Below are 22031 nucleotides of genomic sequence, written 5' to 3'. Positions count from 1 at the left end.
CTTTATTTGAGAACTATACTTGGGGAAGAGTAGTGTTGACCCGCCCCAATGGGTCAACAGTTTTTACCCCTTTTTCTACCCAATTTAGGGATATCCAATTGGTAGTTACAGTCTTGTCCCATTGCTGCAACTCCCGTACGGACTCAGGAGAGGCAAAGGTCGAGAGCCATGCGTCCTCCGAAGCACGACCCTGCCAAGCCGCACTGCTTCTTGACACACTGCTCGCTTAACCCAGAAGCCAGCCGCACCAATGTGTTCGGAGGAAACACCGTAGACCTGGCGACCGAAGTCAGCGTGCATGCGCCCAGCCCGCCACAAGGAGTCGCTAGAGCGCGATGGGACAAGGATATCCCGGCCAGCCAAACCCTCCCTAACCTGGACGACGCTAGGCCAATTGTGTGCCACCTCATGGGAACGAACTGTAGTGACGCCTCTAGCACTGCGATGCAGTGTCTTAGACCACTGCGCCACTCGGGAGGCCAGAATTTCCCTCAGTTTTATGTGGTTAAAAACAACTGCTTATGTCATAGTTAATTATCAGCAATAACATGATTGCTAATCAGTCAATGATATAGTGACAGTTATAACAAATGACATGATGAATGGGATCATGACCTGTATCTTGTATGGTTATATATCTGTTGTTATATGATTAACAAAGTCTCTGTCTTATGGGTATCGTCTCTCTTATATAGGAGCAGTATATTAATTCAATATACCTCTTTCATATGATCCCCTACCTCAATATCTAAGTGTTTTCTTTGACAGGTCATGGCAGAGATATGTGAGAGTGGCTACAAGGACGCCCTTCGCTTTCTTGAGGAGAACCGTGAGTATTACTATGTTGCCTTTGACAGTAATAGTGGGCTGTGCTAAGATCATAAGCTACTGTGACATAAATGCAGTGAGCATCAATAATGTCAATTGTATAGGGTTCAACAGGAAGTATGGAATAAACCAGTACTTATTTCCATTTACATTATGGTAAACCAACACTTATTTATGGTGTAATATTTGTATAGACGGGTTGGCTGACAACATCACGAAAATGCACGCACATCCATGGTGTGGGAAGCCGTGCTTTATTATGATTCTGAGCGAATCGTAGGTGGCTCGTTTCAGCTCGTTTTATCTTGATACCATGTCTTGTTTTGAGGTGTTTTGACTGATTTCATGTCAATGCTAATATGGCTAGCTAGCTAACCAACAACTGTAACAATGTATTTGAGAGACAACAAATGCTCATTGTACAAATGTATTTATGGTTTCAATAAACATTGAGACAAAATATAGTTTACATGTTGTCAACAATCTAAGCCAACCCCGTCTGTTTTGCCCCATAGTTGCCACGCGTCGGTTTTGTTGCGAAACAACCAACCCGTCTATGCTGTATTACAAAGAATATTAATGTATTGTTTATGATGTCAGATCTGCTGAAGCTGGAGTGTCCGACAGCCGGCCCCAACCCATCAGAAGCCACCTGCTGCTGCAAACCCATCGCCATGGAAACCACTAAGAACTGGATGTTCTGGCGAGTCAGCCTCCTGAGAAAGCAACACTGGTGGTTGGATGAGCAGACTGTTGACAACCTGCCTACCGAAATCAAGAAAGGTAGATAGGAGGTCAACCTAGACCAGGGATGGGCAACTGGTGTCCCGCGCCCCTTTTGTAGGCCTGCGAATCAATTTCCTATTTTTTTTGTGTATATACAGTACCAGTCAAAAGTTTGGACACACCTACTCATTCAAGGGTTTTTCTTTATTTTTTACTGTTTTCTACATTGTAGAATAATAGTGAAGACATCAAACACATGTAGTAACCAAAGAAAAGTGTTAAACAAATCAAACTATATTTTATATTTGAGATTCTTCAAAGTAGCCACCCTTTGCATTGATGACAGTCAGTTGGTAGAGCATGGCGCTTGCAACGCTAGGGTTGTGGGTTCGTTTCCCATGGGGGCCAGTATGAAAATGTATGCAATCACTAACTGTAAGTCGCTCTGGATAAGAGCGTCTGCTAAATGACTAAAAAAAAAAAAAAAAAAAAAAAGACAGCTTTGCACAGTCTTGGCATTCTCTCAACCAGCTTCATGAGGTAGTCACCTGGAATGCATTTCAATTAACAGGTGTGCCTTGTTAAAAAAGTTAATTTGTGGAATTTCACATCTCAACATCAACTGTTCAGAGGAGACTGTGAATCAGGCCTTCATGGTCGAATTGCTGCAAAGAAACCACTACTAAAGGACACTAATAAGAAGAAGAGACTTTCTTGGGCCAAGAAACACGAGCAATGGACATTAGACCGGTGGAAATTTGTTCTTTGGTCTGATGAGTCCAAATGTGAGATTTTTGGTTCCAACCGCTGTGTCTTTGTGAGACGCAGAGTAGGTGAACTGTTGATCTCTGCATGTGTGGTTCCCACCATGAAGCATGGAGGAGGAGGTGTGATGGTCTGGAGGTGCTATGCTGGTGACACTGTCAGTGATTTATTTCGAATTCAAGGCACACTTAACCAACATGGCTACCACAGCATTCTGCAACAATACACCATCCCATCTGGTTTGCACTTATTGGGACTATCATTTGTTTTTCAACAGGACAATGACCCAAAACACACCTCCAGGCTGTGTAAGGGCTATTTGACCAATGAGAGTGATGGAGTGCTGCATCAGATGACCTGGCCTCCACAATCACCTGATCTCAACCCAATTGAGATGGTTTGGGATGAGTTGGACCGCAGAGTGAAGGAAAAGCAGCCAACAAGTGCTCAGCATATGTGGGAACTCCTTCAAGACTGTTGAAAAAGCATTCCTCATGAAGCTGGTTGAGAGAATGCCAAGAGTGGTGTGCAAAGCTGTCATCAAGGCAAAGGGTGGCTACTTTGAAGAATATCAAATATATTTTGATTTTTTTAACACACTTGGTTACTACGTGATTCCATATGTGTTATTTCATAGTTTTGATGTCGTCACTATTATTCTACAATGTAGAAAATAGTAAACTACTGACAACATTTCTCCCAAATTCCAAATAAAAATATTGTCAACTAGAGCATTTATTTGCAGAAAATGACAACTGGTCAAAATAACAAAAAATATGCGGTGTTGTCAGACCTCGAATAATGCAAAGAAAATAAGTTCATGTTCATTTTTAAACAACACAATACTAAATGTTTTAACTTAGGAAGAGTTCAGAAATCAATATTTGGTGGAATAACCCTGATTTCAATCACAGCTTTCATGCGTCTTGGCATGCTCTCCACCAGCCTTTCACATTGATGTTGGGTGACTTTGTTTGATGGCTTGTGACCATCCAGCTTCCTCTTGATCACATTCCAGAAATGTTCAATGGGGTTCAGGTCTGGAGATTGGGCTGGCCATGACAGGGTCTTGATCTGGTGGTCCTCCATCCACACCTTGATTGACCTGGCTGTGTGGCATGGCACATTGTCCTGCTGGAAAAACCAATCCTCAGAGTTGGGGAACAATGTCAGAGCAAAAGGAAGCAAGTTTTCTTCCAGGACAACCTTGTACGTGGCTTGATTCATGCGTCCTTCACATAGACAAATCTGCCCGATTCCAGTCTTGCTGAAGCACCCCCAGATCATCACCGATCCTCCACCAAATTTCACAGTGGGTGCGAGACACTGTGGCATGTAGGCCTCTCCAGGTCTCCGTCTAACCATTAGACGACCAGGTGTTGGGCAAAGCTGAAAATTGGACTCATCAGAGAAGATGACCTTACTCCAGTCCTCTACTGTCCAATCCTTATGGTCTTCTGCAAACCTCAGCCTGGCTCTTCTTTGCATCTCATTGATGAAGGGCTTTTTTCTAGCTTTGCACGACTTCAGCCCTGCCCCTAGGAGCCTGTTTCGAACCGTCCTCGCCGTGCACTTCACCCCAACTGCCGTTTGCCATTCTTTTTGTAGGTCACTTGATGTCATCCTACGACTGTTGAGTGACATTCGAATGAGTTGGCGGTCATCCCGGTCTACACAAGAGTCGTTTTCGGCCTCTGCCGGTCTGTAGCTTTGTTGTCCCCAATGTCTGCTGCTTGACCTTGTTCTTATGAACCACCGTCTTTGAAATGTTAAGGATGGAAGCAACCTGACGCTCACTGTATCCCTCTGCTAGTAAAGCCAGAATTGAACCCTTCTTTTCCTCACTCAAAACTTTCTTTTTCAACTCTTTTGGCATGGTCAATAGTTATTTTTTGATTAATATTACTTTTGAGGTACTATTAGCACTGTTTCTGCCATCCAGCTGGTCCTATTGCAAGAGGATAGTGATGACCACAGCAGTGGTTTTTATACTTTTCCTCGTTAAATAAGATTTGGTTCAGGTAATCACCTAATCAGTACCTAATTCAGTAGAATGAGGTGTGCCTGTGTTGGAATTCAACAGACACTGGAATGGAATGGCTGTCATACATGTAGAGATGCTGATTTAAGAAAAATGTGCAGTGGTCTCTTAATTTTTCCAGAGCTGTATATATATATATATATATATATATAACACACACAAGTCGGGGTCTCGACTTACTCTCAAGAGTTAGTATAGTAGAATACAAAAGGTGCATTTTCAAAATTTGGTTGTGCATCAGCAGTTTTTCTCTTATGTCAGTCACTAACCAGGTTTCTATCCAACCATTTCATGCGGATGAATTACCTGACACGTGAAAAAAAAAGTCACGACAAGGCTGATGGAAACATGAAATGCCGGTACAATTTTATAAATGCCGACATGGTGGGATCTTTTTGTGTCTGTAAAATTAATTATGCGAGAAATGGTGGTGGAAACGTCTTAATGCGCAAATATGTATATATTAACCATCATATTGAAGTAAACTTGGAGTCACGCAATGATACTGTATGTTGTGTGGTCCTCCCACTATGACTCGGGAGGCAGGCAGTTTATTAGGCTGCAGATGAAATAAATTATGATTAACTTCACAGCGTGGTGAATGTGCAAGGTGAATGAGCTTGATACTCCTTTCCAATAAAGGGTCTTATTCTGGTGACAGGATGATCGATGCTTGGCTGTCGTTTGACAAATACAAATAATATCGCTCATCAATAATAATCTTGTAATGTAGGTAGCCTACCCGCACTGTATCTGTGAGCTGTTGGCTGAAGCGCATGTGCCAAGACCAGAGTGGGCACATTGGCTATATAACGCAACAGTTCATGTAACAAAACCATCAGTAGAGTTGAAAATGTGATGTAAACCCATTTAATTTACATTTACATTTTAGTCATTTAGCAGACGCTCTTATCCAGAGCGACTTACAGTTAAGTGAGTGCATACATTTTCATACTGGCCCCCCGTGGGAATCGAACCCACAACCCTGGCGTTGCAAACGCCATGCTCTACCAACTGAGCTACATCCCTGCTGGCCATTCCCTCCCCTACCCTGGACGACGCTAGCTAATTGTGCGCCGCCCCATGGGTCTCCCGGTCGCAGCCGGCTACGACAGAGAACTTGTCATCACCACCAGCCTTTGTCATCACCACCAGCCTTTTATCCGCAAAAAGTCTGTTTGATGCGCATATTGTTTTATGCAGATTTTAGAATATTCACACCAAATCTGTCGCAAATTTGATGGAAACTTAACTACTGACAATCACTCAATTAGCCCATGTCAGCAATGTTTTGGGGGATTGGTACATTTTAGTCATTTAGCAGACGCTCTTATCCAGAGCGACTTACAGGAGCAATTAGGGTTAAGTGCCTTGCTTAAGGGCACATCGACAGATTTTTCACCTAGTCGGCTCGGGGATTAGAACCAGCAACCTTTCGGTTACTGGCACAATGCTCTTACCCACTAAGCTACCTGCCGCCCCAGTTTAGCCATTTATCTAAAATTGCAGTAATCGTGATCATGATCGAATTACCAATCGGGGACCCCCATTGATTTTGTTAGTCTCTCAGATATCATATTAAAAACTGCAAAATGTTCTCTACGCCCCATGGCAAAATGTATAGAATTACAGGAAATTAACCTTTAAACTGCAAAAAAAATTATCCACTTTCAAGATGGGGGCTGCTTTAATGTTTTGCTTGCAAGGTGGGGGGCCCCCCCAACAAAATGTCACACCCCAAAAGGCTAGGGCTGGCTCTGACTGCATGTGTGGGTGTGGACGTGTGTATGCAGACCTGCGAGACACTGCGGCCCATCATGATGAGTTCAGATTTTTTGTGGGCCCCACCCCCATCAAAGTTGCCCATCCCTGACCTAGACTTTCCAATATTTTCTGCTCGAAGCTGTTGTTATCTAATTATAACATTGTGTTGTCACTGTGCTCTTGTCAGTGACGTGTGGTTGTTGTGTGTATCTGATAGTCCTCTGAGGCTGTGCGAAGTGTAACATATTGTGTGTCTATGACTGTAGTGTTCTGTGAGGCGTGCCAGCAGAAGCCTGGTCTGTATGCTAAGGTGTCCGAGATGCTGCCGGTCAGAGTGGCCTCCTACATGCTCCTGCCCTGCACACTACCTGTGGTGTCAGCCTACTCAGTGGGCAAGAGGTAAGACTACATCCTACACCACTAGTGCTACCTACCACAAAGAAGCCCTCAATGAACTCAATGTGGCCACAGTAGCTCAAACAGCAACAAATGTAAATGATGACAACAGTAATGCAAACAAATCAGCTTCTAAAAAGCCCTGAACTAGCCTTAAGCATAACTAGCCTTTAGCATACAGTAGCCAATACCTTCAAACTAGCCCTGACAGAAACCACTGACAACAAAGTAGTCATTAGCCCACCACAGCAACCAAATAACACTGTGAATGCAAACGAACTAGGAATGCAAACAGGTTTGGATTAGTAAAGAATAGTGCTGGAGGGAATAGCCGCCATTTTACAGGCTCCTGACCAATTGTGCTATTTTGTGTACTTGTTGCACTGAACGCTACTTTTTTGGTACATCATGTTTCCGCCATTGTTTCCTATGACAGAAAATAGCTTTTGACATCAGAACTGCTATCACTAACCTCGATTTGGACGAGTACTTCTACTTCAATGAGTCGGAGGCGAAAGACATATTGATTATCCCGGACCAGGTCCAAATCCCCGACACTCGATGAAGGACAATACGGCGCTATAGAGGCCGGCATGCGGGATACCTGACGAGACTACGTCGGAGAGTGGATAAATCGCCTCTACCCTCCGTTCTATTGGCGAACATGCTATCACTGGAAAATAAACTGAATGAGCTCCATTCGAGACTATCCTATCAACGTGATCTGAAGAACTGTAATATCCTATATTTCTCAGAGTTGTGGCCAAACAAGGACATGGTAAATATAAATTTAGCTGGACAGAACGGTGGCGTCGGAGAAGCTCAGGGGAGGGGATTTGTGTCTCTTTGTTAACAACAGCTGGTGCGCGATCTCTAATATTAAGAAAGTCTCGAGGTTCTGCTCGCCAGAGTTAGAATACCTCATGATAAACTGTAGACCATACTATTTACCGATGCTGGCACTAAGACTGCACTCAACGAGCTGTATAGGGCCATAAGCAAACGAATGAAAATGCTCACTAAGAGGCGGCGCCTAGTGTCCGGTGACGTTAATGCAGGAAAACTGAAATAGGTTTTACCTCATTTCTACCAGCATGTCAACTGTGCAACTAGAGGCCAAAAAACTCTAGATCACCTTTACTCCACACACAAAGATGCATACAAAGTTCTCCCTTTTCTCCATTTGGCAAATCTGACCATAACTATATCCTCCTGATTCCTGCTTACAAGCAAAAACTCAAACAAGAAGTACCAGTGGCGCACTAAATATGGAAGTGGTCCGACGAAGCGGATGCTAGCTACAGGACTGTTTCGCTAGCACAGACTGGAATATGTTCCGGGATTCATCCGATGGCATTGAGGAGTTTACCACATCAGTCACCAGCTTCATTAATAAGTGTATCGACAATGCCGTCCCCACAGTGACCGTACGTACGTACATACGTACCCCATATCCCAACCAGAAGCCATGGATAATAGGCAACATCTGCACTGATCTAAAGGCTAGAGCTGCCACTTTCAAGGAGCAGGACACTAATCTGGACGCTTATAAGAAATCCCCCTACGCCCTCCGACAAACCATCAAACAGGCAAAGTGTCAATACAGGACCAAAATCGAATCCTACTACACCGGCTCTGACACTCGTTGGATGTGGCAGGGCTTGCAAACTATCACGGATTACAAAGGGAAACCCAGCCGCAAGCTGTCCAGTGACGCGAGCCTATCAGACAAGCTAAATACCTTCTATGCTCGCTTCGAGACTAGCAACACTGAACCATGCATGAGAGTACCAGCTGTTCCGGACTAATGTGTGACCACGCTCTCCGTTGCCGATGTGAGTAAGACCTTTAAACAGGTTAACTTTCACAAGGCCGCAAGGACAGACGGATTAACAGGACACGTACTCAGAGCATGTGCTGACCAGCTGGCAAGTGTCATTTTCAACCTCTCCCTGACCCAGTCTGTAATGCCTACATGTTTCAAGCAGACCACCATAGCAGGTAGCTTAGTGGTTAAGAGCGTTGTGCCAGTAACCGAAAGGTCGCTGGTTCTAATCCCCGAGCCGACTAGGTGAAAAATCTGTCGATGTGCCCTTGAGCAAGGCACTTAACCCTAATTGCTCCTGTAAGTCGCTCTGGATAAGAGCGTCTGCTAAATAAATGTAAATGTAAATGTAAATGTCCCTGTACCCAAGAACGCCAAGGTAACCTGTCTTAATGACTATCGCCCCGTAGCACTCACATCTGTAGCCATGAAATGCTTTGAAAGTCATGGCTCACATAAACACCATCATCCCAGACACCCTGGACCCACTCCAATTCGCATACCGCCCCAAAAGATCTACAGATTATGCAATCTCTATTGCACTCCACACTGCCCTTTCCCACCTGGACAAAAGGAACACCTACGTGAGAATGCTGTTCATTGACTACAGCTCAGCGTCCAACACCATAGTTCCCTCCAAGCTCATCACTAAGCTAAGGACCCTGGGATTAAACACCTCCCTCTGCAACTGGATCCTGGACTTCCCGTCGGGCAATCCCCAGGTGGTGAGGGTAGGCAACAACACATCTGCCTCACTGACCCTCAACACGTGCATGCTTAGTCCCCTCCTGTACTCTCTGTTCATCCACGACTGGCAGCGCACGACTTCAACACCATCATTACGTTTGCAGGCCTACCACCGTCGTTTGCTGACGATACGACGGTGGTAGGCCTGATCACCGATGACGATTAGACAACCTATAAGGATTAGGTCAGAGATCTGGCAGTGTGGTGCCAGGACAACAACCTCTCCCTCAACGTCGAAAAGACAAATACGCTGATCGTGGACTACAGGAAATGGAGGGCCGAGCACGCCCCCGAGCACGCCCCCATCGACATCAACAGGGCTGTAGTGGAGCAGGTCAAGAGCTTCAAGTTCCTCGGTGTCCAGATCACTAAGGAATTATCATGGTCCACATCACACCAACACAGTCATGAAGAAGACACAACAATGCCTCTTCCCCCTCAGAAGGCTGAAAAGATTTGTCTTGGGCCCTCAGATCCTTATAAAGTACAAAGGGTAGTGCGTACGGCCCAGTACATCATTGGGGCCGAGCTCCCTGCCATCCAGGACCTCTATACCAGGCGGTGTCAGAGGAAGGTCTCCAGCCACCGAAGTCATAGACCATTCTCTCTGCACCTGCATGGCAAGCGGTACCGATGCACCAAGTCTGGAACCAACAGCACCCTGAACAGCTTCTACCCCTAAACTATAAGACTACTAAATAGTTAGTTAAAATAGTTAACCAATAGCTACCTGGAATATCTGCATTGACCCATTTTGCACTAATCTCTTTTGACTCATCACAATGACTCTCTGTGTTGTCCCTCTCCTGTGCTCCAGGTTTGTGGAGTGGATCCCAGAGCTGCCTGCAGACATAAGTTGGCTAGCTGGGGTGGCTGGGGATGTGGCTGGTAGCGTGTACAGACAGGTCTGGAGAGGAGCACCAGCAGACATAACCAGGTGAGAGACATGGAATTATTACTACTAGGTTATATTATGGATGGATGGAGTCTACTTGTAGATTTGTATGTCTGTCATACAGTATAAATAAAGTCTAATGGCCTTGTGTGTTTTTCTTTTTGCAGTGATGGTTCCCTGAGGAATTGCATGAGCCTGCCCCCACCCCTGGATAGTGACAGACACAGGGAGAGAAACGGTCACCTCGCCGGGTTCGCTCTCTCTGCTCTCAACTTCCAAAGCCACTACTGGAACATCCTCAGCCCCCACACGCCCAGCCCCTCCCCAGGACAGATCTGCTTCAGTGTTCATTTTGGCACACTTTTTTAGATTTATTCTAGTCTTAGTCATTTTGACTAAAGTATCATTAAGTCACATTTTTGTGATTTGAATAATGATTTAGTCATTGATAAAATGACAAAAACAGTGAGCCATTTTAGCCAACTAAATGCCCTTTCCTTTTAGTCATATTTTAGTCACATCACATTTATATTACCTCATTAGCCACGATTCCATCCACAGTTTTTATGGGAGTAAAGTCATATCAAAGATTTTTATAACTATCCCAAGATAGACCATAACTACTGAGATGGTAGGCTATTCAGTAAATACATTGTTTCATCTCACATGTCCAAGCAGGAATGCATGATTCCAGATACAATATTTTGATGTGGAACCTAATCCAGTGATTGTCATGAATTGAATTGACAATAGGGTTTTGTTGTTATAATTTTACTGTTAAAATAGGGCTCCTGAATTTTCTGAATTTTTTTCAATAGAGCTGAATTTGCTTAATTCTGTATGTGCACTAATATCATAGGCTAATTTATTTGGGGGCTTATACACCACGAGGAAGTGAAAACTCAAAACACATTAGCCAGATCGCTAACACTAAATATAATACCCACTGCTAGTAACGTTAGTCATGTATTAATCTACAAGTAAATGTAATGTCCTACATTTTTTTTGCTGTTGTAGCCCTGCTACCCTATGCACTCGCAATGGATCAATGCACAATTGCGCATTTCGCGGGCTTCGTATCTTAAAGCCATATTAAATATCTTCTTTGTAAAATAGTTGCTATCGAGCTCAATATTAAGAGATGACCAAAATAAAGTATACCCACAGAAATCTGAGAACACTAGTTGCTTCTAAAGCTGTGTATCCCACAATTTGATTTTTAAATGTTATATTGAAATGTTATACAATCAAGAAGCCTTTTTTCTCTCTCCCGGAGTGCACATCAAGTGGCTTGCTCATCACAGCAGCAGGCCCCAGCGGAACAGGCCCAGGGGCTGGGCAAATACTTTCATTACAGGAATCATGAGGATAATAATGCACTTTACTGTTTGACCAAATCATGGTTTTAGCCACCCCAAAAATAGGACGTTTTGAAACTTTTGAGTGAGGTGACCATGTAATGAATGTTCAGCTCGCACGCGACCAATTACAAATTTAACTCACACAGCCAAATCAAAGGGTTGCAAAATGCCATTAAATGGTTGCAGTTTGGAGCCCTGCCCCTTGACATACTGTTGCTATATTGTAATCAAAGTTGTGTCATAAGTAGTGGTCTGATACTGTAGGTTGCAGCAAACTACAAGCCAGCATTATCAATCGGTTATTAGCCTATCTGAGCCTCAGAGGAGACTGGTGGGAGGAGCTATAGGAGGACGGGCTCATTGTAATGGCTGGAATGGAATAAATGGAAAATATCAAACATATGGAAACCACATGTACCAGCTCAAATTACCTCCCACTGGGCCTGTTTATATTGTATAGGAACTGAAAGGTGGTTTAAGATGGGCAAAAGATGGTCATGTGATCGAATAGCTTTGGGATCCAGAACTGTTGCTATAGACACGCTAATGACTCAATCATGTATTTTGATCACTCCACCAATCATATTTTATTCTATTGTACACATTGGAAAACAATGTACCAGCTCACCACCAAAGACCTCTGCAAATGAATTCCTTTTTGGGAATTACACATTTTATAAATCACTTTATCTAGTTTTACCAGATAACATGTTGTCACTATCTATCAACCTACCTACCTACCTACCCCTACCTACCTACCTACCTACCTACCTACCTACCTACCTGTGTTCAGTCAAATGTAGCTTTCATTCCTCATTCCAGACGGACTGTTGATTTTATTTGACATTGACTTCTTGACTATGAGCTGTGCTGTGTTATTTTGTTTGTATTAGACAGGACTGAACTATGAACTACTGTGATGAGCTGTGAGGTCAATCAATTTGAAATCGCAATATTCTTGAAAGTTCCTTTCAGAACTTCTCTCAATGTTGACCATTGCTTTTGCACAATAACTTTACGTGCATAGGATTCACAATTTTAATGGCATAATCAAATGTCAAATGTAAGTTATCACACTGCCCCATTTATAGTAGGCTACATACTGTAATTATATTTGTAACGTGTGTAACACGGAAAACCTCTGCCTACCTGTGCCTAGGACGGCAGGTATCCTAGTGGTTAAAGCGTTGGGCCAGCAAACGAAAAGTTGCTGGTTCAAATACCTGAGCCGAGAAAGTGAAAAACCTGTTGATGTGCCCTTGAGCAAAGCACTTAATCCTAATTTGCTCCAGGGGCGCCATACTACTATGGCTGACCCTGTAAAACAACACATTTCACTGCACCTATACGGTGTATGTGACAATAAAACATTTTTTAAATATACTTTACTGTTGTTATTTCACATTAAGGCCCTTATCTTAATAACATAAAACACAACAACGTTTTTTATGATGTGACCTTCTGTTTTTAAATATACTGTAACTGTTAAAATCCTACTGAGGTGCCTCATCATTGGAAACTGTGCATAATAAGTAGGGGAGAGTGGGATAAGTTGAGCGAAAGCGGTAAATTAACCCTTGTTTCTAGGAAACCATACACAATATTAATTATTTAACTAAATATTTCAGAAGACGCCATCATTTCATGGAGTCTGAAGGAAGAAACCACATGGAAAGAGTGATAAGCAAGTTAAGTTAAAAAAGATTTTCACCAATTAATTGGTGTTCGAGGTTTCATGATGCTTGTATCTAAACCAAAGTACGTAGATCATTTTAAGATTGTTCTATACATCAGTTGGGGACTCAATAACCTTCAGTATGAGATCCTAAACCTAGCATGAAAGTGCATCCTTGTAGCTGTGTGGGCTAATATAGTCAAGATGTTTGCCTTGGGGTAAGTTGAGCCAACGACCATGGGGTAAGTTGAGCCAAGAGTTGAGCAAATGACAAGTTGAGCAAATGTAAGCATTTTCTTCCCAGGCATAATGCAAGGCATTATCTCTGGGATATGAGGCAACAACAGGGCCTGGCCTACTGTATGTTAAAAGTGTTTTAAAAAGTACAAAGTGTTTGTTAGGTGTTAAGGCTGTGTTAAAATATGATTTAAATGATTTTTTTAAAGGTCTATTGATTGAATTGAATTGTGTTTGGGAAATAAAGATTGACATGGTTGTGTTAAAATATGATTTAAATGATTTTTTAAAAAGTCTATTGATTGAATTGAATTGTGTTTGGGAAATAAAGATTGACATGGTTTTAAAAAGTGGTAATATTTAATTCAGTACAGAAATGTGTAGTTGGCTTAATTTACCCAGGGTAGCCCAAAGTGTACTAAGTGTACTTCTACATGCTAAAAAGACCCCACAGTTTACTAAGTGTAGCCTGATTGTAAGACATAATTTGAGATGTATTCTACACACTTACAATGTATTGGTAGTAGCGACACAGAGGGCTATTAGCAAATAGTATGAAGTACAGCAGAAGTTAATTAATAATATGTCACTACACTCTTAGAAAAAAGGGTTTCAAAAGGGTTCTTCAGCTGTCCCCATAGGAGAACCCTTTTTGGTTCCAGGTAGAAACCTTTTTGGGTCCAGGTTTCTACCTAGAACCAAAAAGGGTTCTCCAAAGTGTTATCCTATGGGGACAGCCGAATAACCCTTTTAGGTTCTAGATAGCACCTTTATTTCTGAGTGTAGCATAAAAATTGTATTTGTCACATGCGCCGAATACAACTGGTGTAGACTTTACCATGAAATGCTTGCTTATGAGCCCTTCCCAATGATGCCGAGCTCAAAAATAATAATACAAATAAAACTAAAAGTGCACTTGAAGTATGGTATACTCTTCCAGTAGGGAGGGACCTACCTGAATTTGTCCAATAGAAACTCTCGTTTTTGTTGCAAAATGTTTACCGTTTGGAGTAAATGGTTTCTGATGCAAAACAGAACAACAGAAACGTTTTGCAACAGAATCGGTGTAATGAATACACCCCAGTTGGTCCTGTCTCTCGGTGAATCCCAAACTACCCTCTTTGTCATGTGTTGCTGACGAAACACCAAGGCTGACTTCCAGAGAGTCTCGAGGGGATCAATAAACCCATTAACTTCGGGACACACTCGTGACTTGAATAATGCAATTCATGTTCCACTTTTAAATAATAAAACAAGCATGAAATTCAAATGAACAAATACCCTCTGTCGTTTTACAAAATATAAATCTCAGTAATAGTTAAACATTTAATTTGGGAGGTATTTCATCTTTTACATGTGTCAAGTTTCGAAATGCACGAGTCATATAATTTGGCACGCCGCGCCATTCTTTAGTGTGAAATTGCGCAAACTCAAAAATAACGGGGTGTATGGAATTCCTCTTTGCCATGAAGCCGGCAGCGTTGCTGGCTCAGTCGAAGTGCCTACCGGAGACTCCAAGTATGGGTAACTGCATACTTGGAGTGTCTGAAAGAGGGCGTTGCAAAAAAAAGTGGGTGGATTAACAGAGATGGGTGTAACATCCAGTGGCGATTTTAGCATGTCAATCTTGGTGGGGCAAACAAAACAAAAAAATGTTTAGATGCATTCCAGCAAAGCAACTACACAACACAACACTAAACAAGCTTCTACCCCCAAGCCATAAGACTCCTGAACAGCTAATCATGGCTACCCGGACTATTTGCACTGCCCCCCAGCCTCATTTACTGCCTTTTTAAAAACATAGCTGATATGGCTGACTTGCTTAAACTAATGTGGTTTCTACTTACAATTGAGATGTACAAACTATGGCATAAGGGAACAATGAGCCAATAAGAGGCAATCCGTAATTTCGATTAAGACATTAATGAGCGAGCTAGGACAGATGTAGTCAATATAGCTATTTGTTCAGCACTTTTGAAATGTACAGCGACAGAATTCAGAACATGGGCCATTCTTACAGTATTCTCCTTGTACACCAAGTCAGAACTTCAGGATAAATAAAGGGGGCATATAAGCAGACAATGAAAGCTCTTACAATATTCGATGATTACATTTCTCTAAAACAGGCTATAGGCTACATGTGCATCACCAAGTCAGAACAGTAAGTTACGAGAGGGAAAGGGACCAAATTATTAGGGTGAGGCACATGGGCTACTAACAGCTTACTACACGACATACACTTAGTATTACTTTCTTAGCTACAGTATACATCTCCCTGGCAAATTACATAATTTATGCAGCACCATAAAATACATTTTTGGACTCACCTTGTTGTGCTGTGCTCACTTGAACAGGATGGTGGTGCGGCGGTCCTTCTTGTGGGCAAAATTTGTCATCAAACTTTGTCATCAAAGTCTAGCATTCTCTGGATTTATGGTGCTTTCAAGACAACTGGGAATCATGACGCCAGTGATCTTCTAGAAAGAGGCCCGAGTTCCTGACTTGGAATTCGGAGTTGGATGACCGTTCAAAACTTATTTTTCCAGTCGGAGCTCGTTTTTTTTCAGAGTTCCCAGCTTTCTTGAGCTCACTGAAGTCTGAGATTTCCCAGTTCCGAGTTTCCAGTTGTTTTGAACGCGGCAGAAGTCATGCTTAATTGACAGCATGGCCAATGTATTCAACCTTTTCTGGCCCATGGTGTTGAATGTTTATCCTTTTGAGGTTGGAAAAGAGACCCTTAAACCCAGACTTGGACCACACACCCTCTCCACTGAATAGCAGGCTAGTGATTGCTTTGCAAAGCTTGCAGTTAGCCACTCATTCATTCCTCATTGTTGAATTTGCAATTTCCAACTTGTTGTGTAATGTTTATGTCCAATGGCCGATGAGCACGATACGTTTTATCTATAATTTATCTTCATATGACAAGGATTGAAAAAGATTTGCCAGTAGATTTTCGACTTGATTCATGATGATGACTGCTTGTCTAGCTTGCTAGCTAAGATTTTGATGATGAAGTATGATGTTAACACGATCAGTCCAATCAAAGCTATAGTAGATATAACGTGATTTGACATCATTTTATCTGTGGCCAATAACCTTGAGCCTTCTTGGATGGGCAACTCTAATGTAAATCTATGGCAGAACCCAAGGGGCTTGAATTTTTTAGCTCTCCCAGTAGATTTTGCAATGACGTAGTGTCCCCATGAGTGACAGAACACCGAGCCAATCACGGTGCAACTAGAGAACATTACCAACCCCTACGCTCCGTATTTTCCACTGGCTGCCCCACCACAGAAAGCACTGAGCTAGGCTGAAACACCTGCATTTTCGAGCTGCCTTACTCAAAAAAGCAAAAAAGAGACCATGTTTGTATGCGGCTTTATTAACTCAAATATTATTATTTTTTTACATTGTTTGCAAACTGATATGTGACATGTATTAATGCCAAAATAACATGCAAAACAGGCAACAAATAATAATACTACTTTTTTTTTGCTAAACAGGTGGGGCTCAAAACTCTGCCCCACCTGCCCTGAATGACGGGTCGCCACTGGTAACATCAGTGGGTGGATCAACAGCGATGGGTGTAACATCAGCGCTCCATTATTGGTTAGACCGGCCATAGTCCGGTGCACCGCAGGTCATCTTAAGGTTTACATAGCAGGTTAAAAGAACTAACGTAGCAGTTTAGGATAATTAACGTAGCAGGTTAGGATAATTAACGTGGCAGGTTAGGAAAATGAGGTTAAGGTTAGGAAAAGGGTTTGCTAAAATGCTACAGTTGTCAACAATTGACTCGTTGTGCAGCCCAATCAGCCATGCAAAACATCTTGAGTGGCAACAAATCTGCCCTGTTAGCTGATTCCCTTTCCCTACACCCACTTCTGCTGATCTTCCCACTTCTGTTGACACGCACACTTTCAGACACACTCCATGTATGCAGTTACCCATGACTCAAATGTGAGGGGAAATTATCGAGGATGTAGGGGCTAAAGAGCCCCTCCGGTGAGTCAAGGGTAACTGCATACATGGAGTGTGTCTGAAAGTGGGCGTTCCAAAAGAAGTGGGTGGATCAACAGCAATGGGTGTAACATCAGTGGGTGGATCATTCAACAGCGATGGGTGTAACATCAGCGCTCCATTATTGGTTAGACCGGCCATAGTCAGGTGCACTGCGGGCCAGCTTAATATTTACATAGCAGGTTAAGATAACTAATGTAGCAGGTTAGGATAATTAACGTAGCAGGTTAGGATAATTAACGTAGCAGGTTAGGAGAATGAATGTAGCAGGTTAGGATAATTAACGTAGCAGGTTAGGATAATTAATGTGGCAGGTTAGGATAATTAATGTGGCAGGTTAGGAGAATGAGATTAAGGTTAGGAAAAGGGTTAGGGTTAGCTAAAATGCTACAGTTGTTAACAATCGACTCGATTAGCTGATTAGCTTTCAGTACACCCACTTCTGTTGATCCTCCCTCCTTCTGTCGACATGCCCACTTTCCGACACACTCCATGTATGCAGTTACCCATGAATCACCGGAGGGGCTCATTAGCCCCTGCCTACACCCTCGATAATTTTCACTCCCTCAGTTTTGGGAAACTTGTGCAAATGGCGAGGTGAAGGGGGTGATTTGGGATACAGCCTATGTTCATTCCATAGAGATAGATAGAGGACTCTGGTGCCCGAAAGCCTGTTTCAGCGCCATTGAAGACTTTCACCATTTGAAGTACTGGGTGGGATTGCCTATGGGTTAAGGAATGATCACATAATTCCATCCAGGTCACCAGGAGGGATCAGCCAATTAATTATATTTAAGGAAACATTCCATAACTGCAGGTGGCAGTAAATCCCCAACATTGGCTTTATACCTGTTCAAACAACACACTCTAGGTGGCAGTGTGCACCCTTTCAGTTTGTTTGCCAGTTTATAGAAGTAGTAGAAGAAGATATATTTTTAGTATTACATTTTTTAATTCCGATGTTTCAGGGTGGTGCTGTAGCACCCCTACTTCCCGTGACTATGTACCTCAGTGAATCAAACACAAACGTTATGAATGGCTAGGATGAACATTTCAGTACCATTTTCTCTTTGCACTCCAGTCCTCAAGAATCCCACCGCAGTATTGGAAGAGCTTGTACTATAAACTTATCAATGAGGTTGGTAGCCTTATGGCTATGGCTAGATAATATTTGCTATGGCTCAGTATCAGATCAAATGCCTGTCTGAATGGTTTACATGCTTTACAGTTGGTTTAACGAAATTTCAAAGTTATCGTTATGTGCATGCAGTTGTATTCAATTGGATTTTATGGTCATGTCGTTCTTATTATCTGGCTAGCCTACCTTGATCTGCCCTTGCTTTTCGGATCTAGGTGTACGATGCAGGGGACGTGTTCGGCATCATTGCAGGTACAACAGAACGATAAAGAAGGAGATCAAGAGAGAAAGCCAATCCTGGTGTAGAGATGTAAATAAAAGTGATTGTGACAAGGGGGACTGGCTTGCAAGCCTTTGAGCCCACCAGGTGAGGACGCTGTAGTCATGATAAATAACCACCTGTTGGCTCTCATACAAGTCACCAACACACGTGACCTACCCCCCTCACTTCTTCATAGAGAGATATGCAGTTGAGCATTTCAAAAGCACAGAATATGTTTTTATAAGTAGGCCTAGGTGTAAAGTGGGTACACTTTTGTACACTTACAAATGTTCTTACACATCCAAGAGACATACAGTGAGGGAAAAAAATTATTTGATCCCCTGCTGATTTTGTACGTTTGCCAACTGACAAAGAAATGATCAGTCTATAATTTTAATGGTAGGTTTATTTGAACAGTGAGAGACAGAATAACAAACCAAAAATCCAGAAAAACGCATGTCAAAAATGTTAGAAATTGATTTGCATGTTAATGAGGGAAATAAGTATTTGTATTTGACCCCTCTGCAAAACATGACTTAGTACTTGGTGGCAAAACCCTTGTTGGCAATCACAGAGGTCAGACTTTTCTTGTAGTTGGCCACCAGGTTTGCACACATCTCAGGAGGGATTTTGTCCCACTCCTCTTTGCAGATCTGGCTAGGCCACTCCAGGACCCTAATGTGCTTCTTCTTGAGCCACTCCTTTGTTGCCTTCGCCGTGTGTTTTGGGTCATTGTCATGCTGGAATACCCATCCACGACGCATTTTCAATGCCCTGGCTGAGGGAAGGAGGTTCTCACCCAAGATTTGACGGTACATGGCTCCGTCCATCGTCCCTTTGATGCGGTGAAGTTGTCCTGTCCCCTTAGCAGAAAAACACCCCCAAAGCATAATGTTTCCACCTCCATGTTTGACGGTGGCGATGGTGTTATTGGGGTCATAGGCAGCATTCCTCCTCCTCCAAACACGGCGAGTTAAGTTGATGCCAAAGAGCTCGATTTTGGTCTCATCTGACCACAACACTTTCACCCAGTTCTCCTCTGAATCATTCAGATGTTCATTGGCAAACTTCAGACGGGCATGTATATGTGCTTTCTTGAGCAGGGGGACCTTGCGGGCGCTGCAGGATTTCAGTCCTTCACGGCGTAGTGTGTTACCAATTGTTTTCTTGGTGACTATGGTCCCAGCTGCCTTGAGATCATTGACAAGATCCTCCCGTGTAGTTCTGGGCTGATTCCTCACTGTTCTCATGATCATTGCAACTCCACGAGGTGAGATCTTGCATGGAGCCCCAGGCCGAGGGAGATTGACAGTTCTTTTGTGTTTCTTCCATTTGCGAATAATCGCACCAACTGTTGTCACCTTCTCACCAAGCTGCTTGGCGATGGTCTTGTAGCCCATTCCAGCCTTGTGTGGGTCTACAATCTTGACCCTGACATCCTTGGAGAGCTCTTTGGTCTTGGCCATAGTGGAGAGTTTGGAATCTGATTGATTGATTGCTTCTGTGGACAGGTGTCTTTTATACAGGTAACAAGCTGAGATTAGGAGCACTCCCTTTAAGAGTGTGCTCCTAATCTCAGCTCGTTACCTGTATAAAAGACACCTGGGAGCCAGAAATCTTTCTGATTGATAGGGGGTCAAATACTTATTTCCCTCATTAAAATGCAAATCAATTTATAACATTTTTGACATGCGTTTCTCTGGATTTTGTTGTTGTTATTCTGTCTCTCACTGTTCAAATAAACCTACCATTAAAATGATAGACTGATCATTTCTTTGTCAGTGGGCAAACGTACAAAATCAGCAGGGGATCAAATACTTTTTTTCCTCACTGTACTAGCATTTCACCTCCCTCTACAGCTCTTCCATTCTTTGTCTGTTCTGCCTCCTAATCACTTCCTCTTCCTCTTCTACTCCCTGTCCTTTATCTATTTTACCTCATATCCTCTAATTCCTCCATCCTCCAGTATCTTCCTGGTTGACCATGCATGGACGTACCGTGTGGAGAGCTCCAGGCAGCAGCTGGAGCAGATCCCCGGCCTTCTGCCCAGGATCGATTCCCTCATGGGGGTTGACTTCCACAGAGAGGCCCCTGACCCAGACGTTTTGGAGCTGGTGCTGGAATGAATGTGGAAGTACAACCAGACCTACCAGCTGGCCCAGGGAGTACGAGTACAGTCTCTCTCTCTCTCTCGCTCTCTCTCTCACACACAAATTATTGTTGTCTATCAACAATGACAAGCCACCGGGGTCTGATAACTTGAATGGAAAATTACTGAGGATAATAGCGTACGATACTGCCACTCCTATTTGCTACTTCTTCAATTTAAGCCTACTAGAAAGTGTGTGCCCTCAGGCCTGGAGGGAATTCTGCTACCTAAGAATAGTAAAGCCCCCTTTACTGGCTCAGCTAGCTGACCAATCAGCCTGTTACCAACCCTTAGTAAACTTTTGGAGCAAAATTGTGTTTGACCAGATACAATGCTATTTTACAGTAAACAAACTGACAAGACTTTCAGCACGCTTATAGGGAAGGACATTCAACAAGCACAGCACTTACACAAATGACTGATGATTGGCTGAGAGAAAATGATAATAAAAAATATTGTAGGGGCTGTTTTGTTAGACTTCAGTGCTGCTTTTTACATTATGGATCATAGTCTCCTGCTGGAAAAACGTATGTGTTATGTATTGTAGATAAAGAGTTACCTGTCTAACAGAACACAGGGGGTGTTCTCTCCAACATAATCCAGGTAGAATCTTACTTTTTTCAATCTTTACTAACGACATGAGTAAAGCCAGTGTGTCTATGTATGCGGATGACTCAACACTATACACATCAGCTACTACAGTGACTGAAATTACCTCAACACTTAACAAAGAGCTGCAGTTAGTTTCAGAATGGGTGGCAAGGAATAAGTAAGTCCTAAATATTTCAAAAACTAAAAGCATTGTATTTGGGACAAATCATTCACTAAACCCTAAACTAAATCTTGTAATGAATAATGTGGAAATTGAGCAAGTTGAGGTGACTAAACTGCTTGGAGTAACCCTGGATTGTAAACTGTCATGGTCAAAACATATTGATACAACAGTAGCTAAGATGGGGAGAAGTCTGTCCATAATAAAGCGTTGCTCTGCCTTCTTAACAACACTATCAACAAGGCAGGTCCTACAGGACCTAGTTTTGTCGCACCTGGACTACTGTTCAGTCATGTGGTCAGGTGCCACAAAGAGGGACTTTACAATTGGCTCAGAGCAGGTCAGCATGGCTGGCCCTTAAATGTACACGGGGAGCTGACATTAAATTACATGCATGTCAATCTCTCATGGCTCAAAGTGGAGGAAA

The 22031-nt window shown here is 42.8% G+C and overlaps 1 protein-coding gene across 1 annotated transcript in view; it reads left to right on the top strand.

Moving 5' to 3' along the window:
* The window catches only part of LOC121575707 (patatin-like phospholipase domain-containing protein 2), a 33954-nt gene extending 20423 nt beyond the window's left edge, over nt 1–13531 (top strand). Inside the window, exons 5-9 of the mRNA XM_041888991.2 lie at nt 769–829; nt 1429–1611; nt 6391–6523; nt 9910–10029; nt 10155–13531. Coding sequence (XP_041744925.1) covers nt 769–829; nt 1429–1611; nt 6391–6523; nt 9910–10029; nt 10155–10356 — 699 coding nt within the window. The 3' untranslated portion in view covers nt 10357–13531. The remainder of the gene's footprint in view (nt 1–768; nt 830–1428; nt 1612–6390; nt 6524–9909; nt 10030–10154) is intronic.
* The last annotated feature ends 8500 nt before the right edge of the window (nt 13532–22031 follow it).

This window comes from Coregonus clupeaformis, unplaced genomic scaffold, assembly GCF_020615455.1.
Source record: "Coregonus clupeaformis isolate EN_2021a unplaced genomic scaffold, ASM2061545v1 scaf0009, whole genome shotgun sequence".
In the NCBI taxonomy this organism is placed as follows: domain Eukaryota; kingdom Metazoa; phylum Chordata; class Actinopteri; order Salmoniformes; family Salmonidae; genus Coregonus; species Coregonus clupeaformis.
The sequence above is the reverse complement of the archived record's forward strand: the minus strand, read 5'-3'. Positions and strand labels throughout refer to the sequence as shown.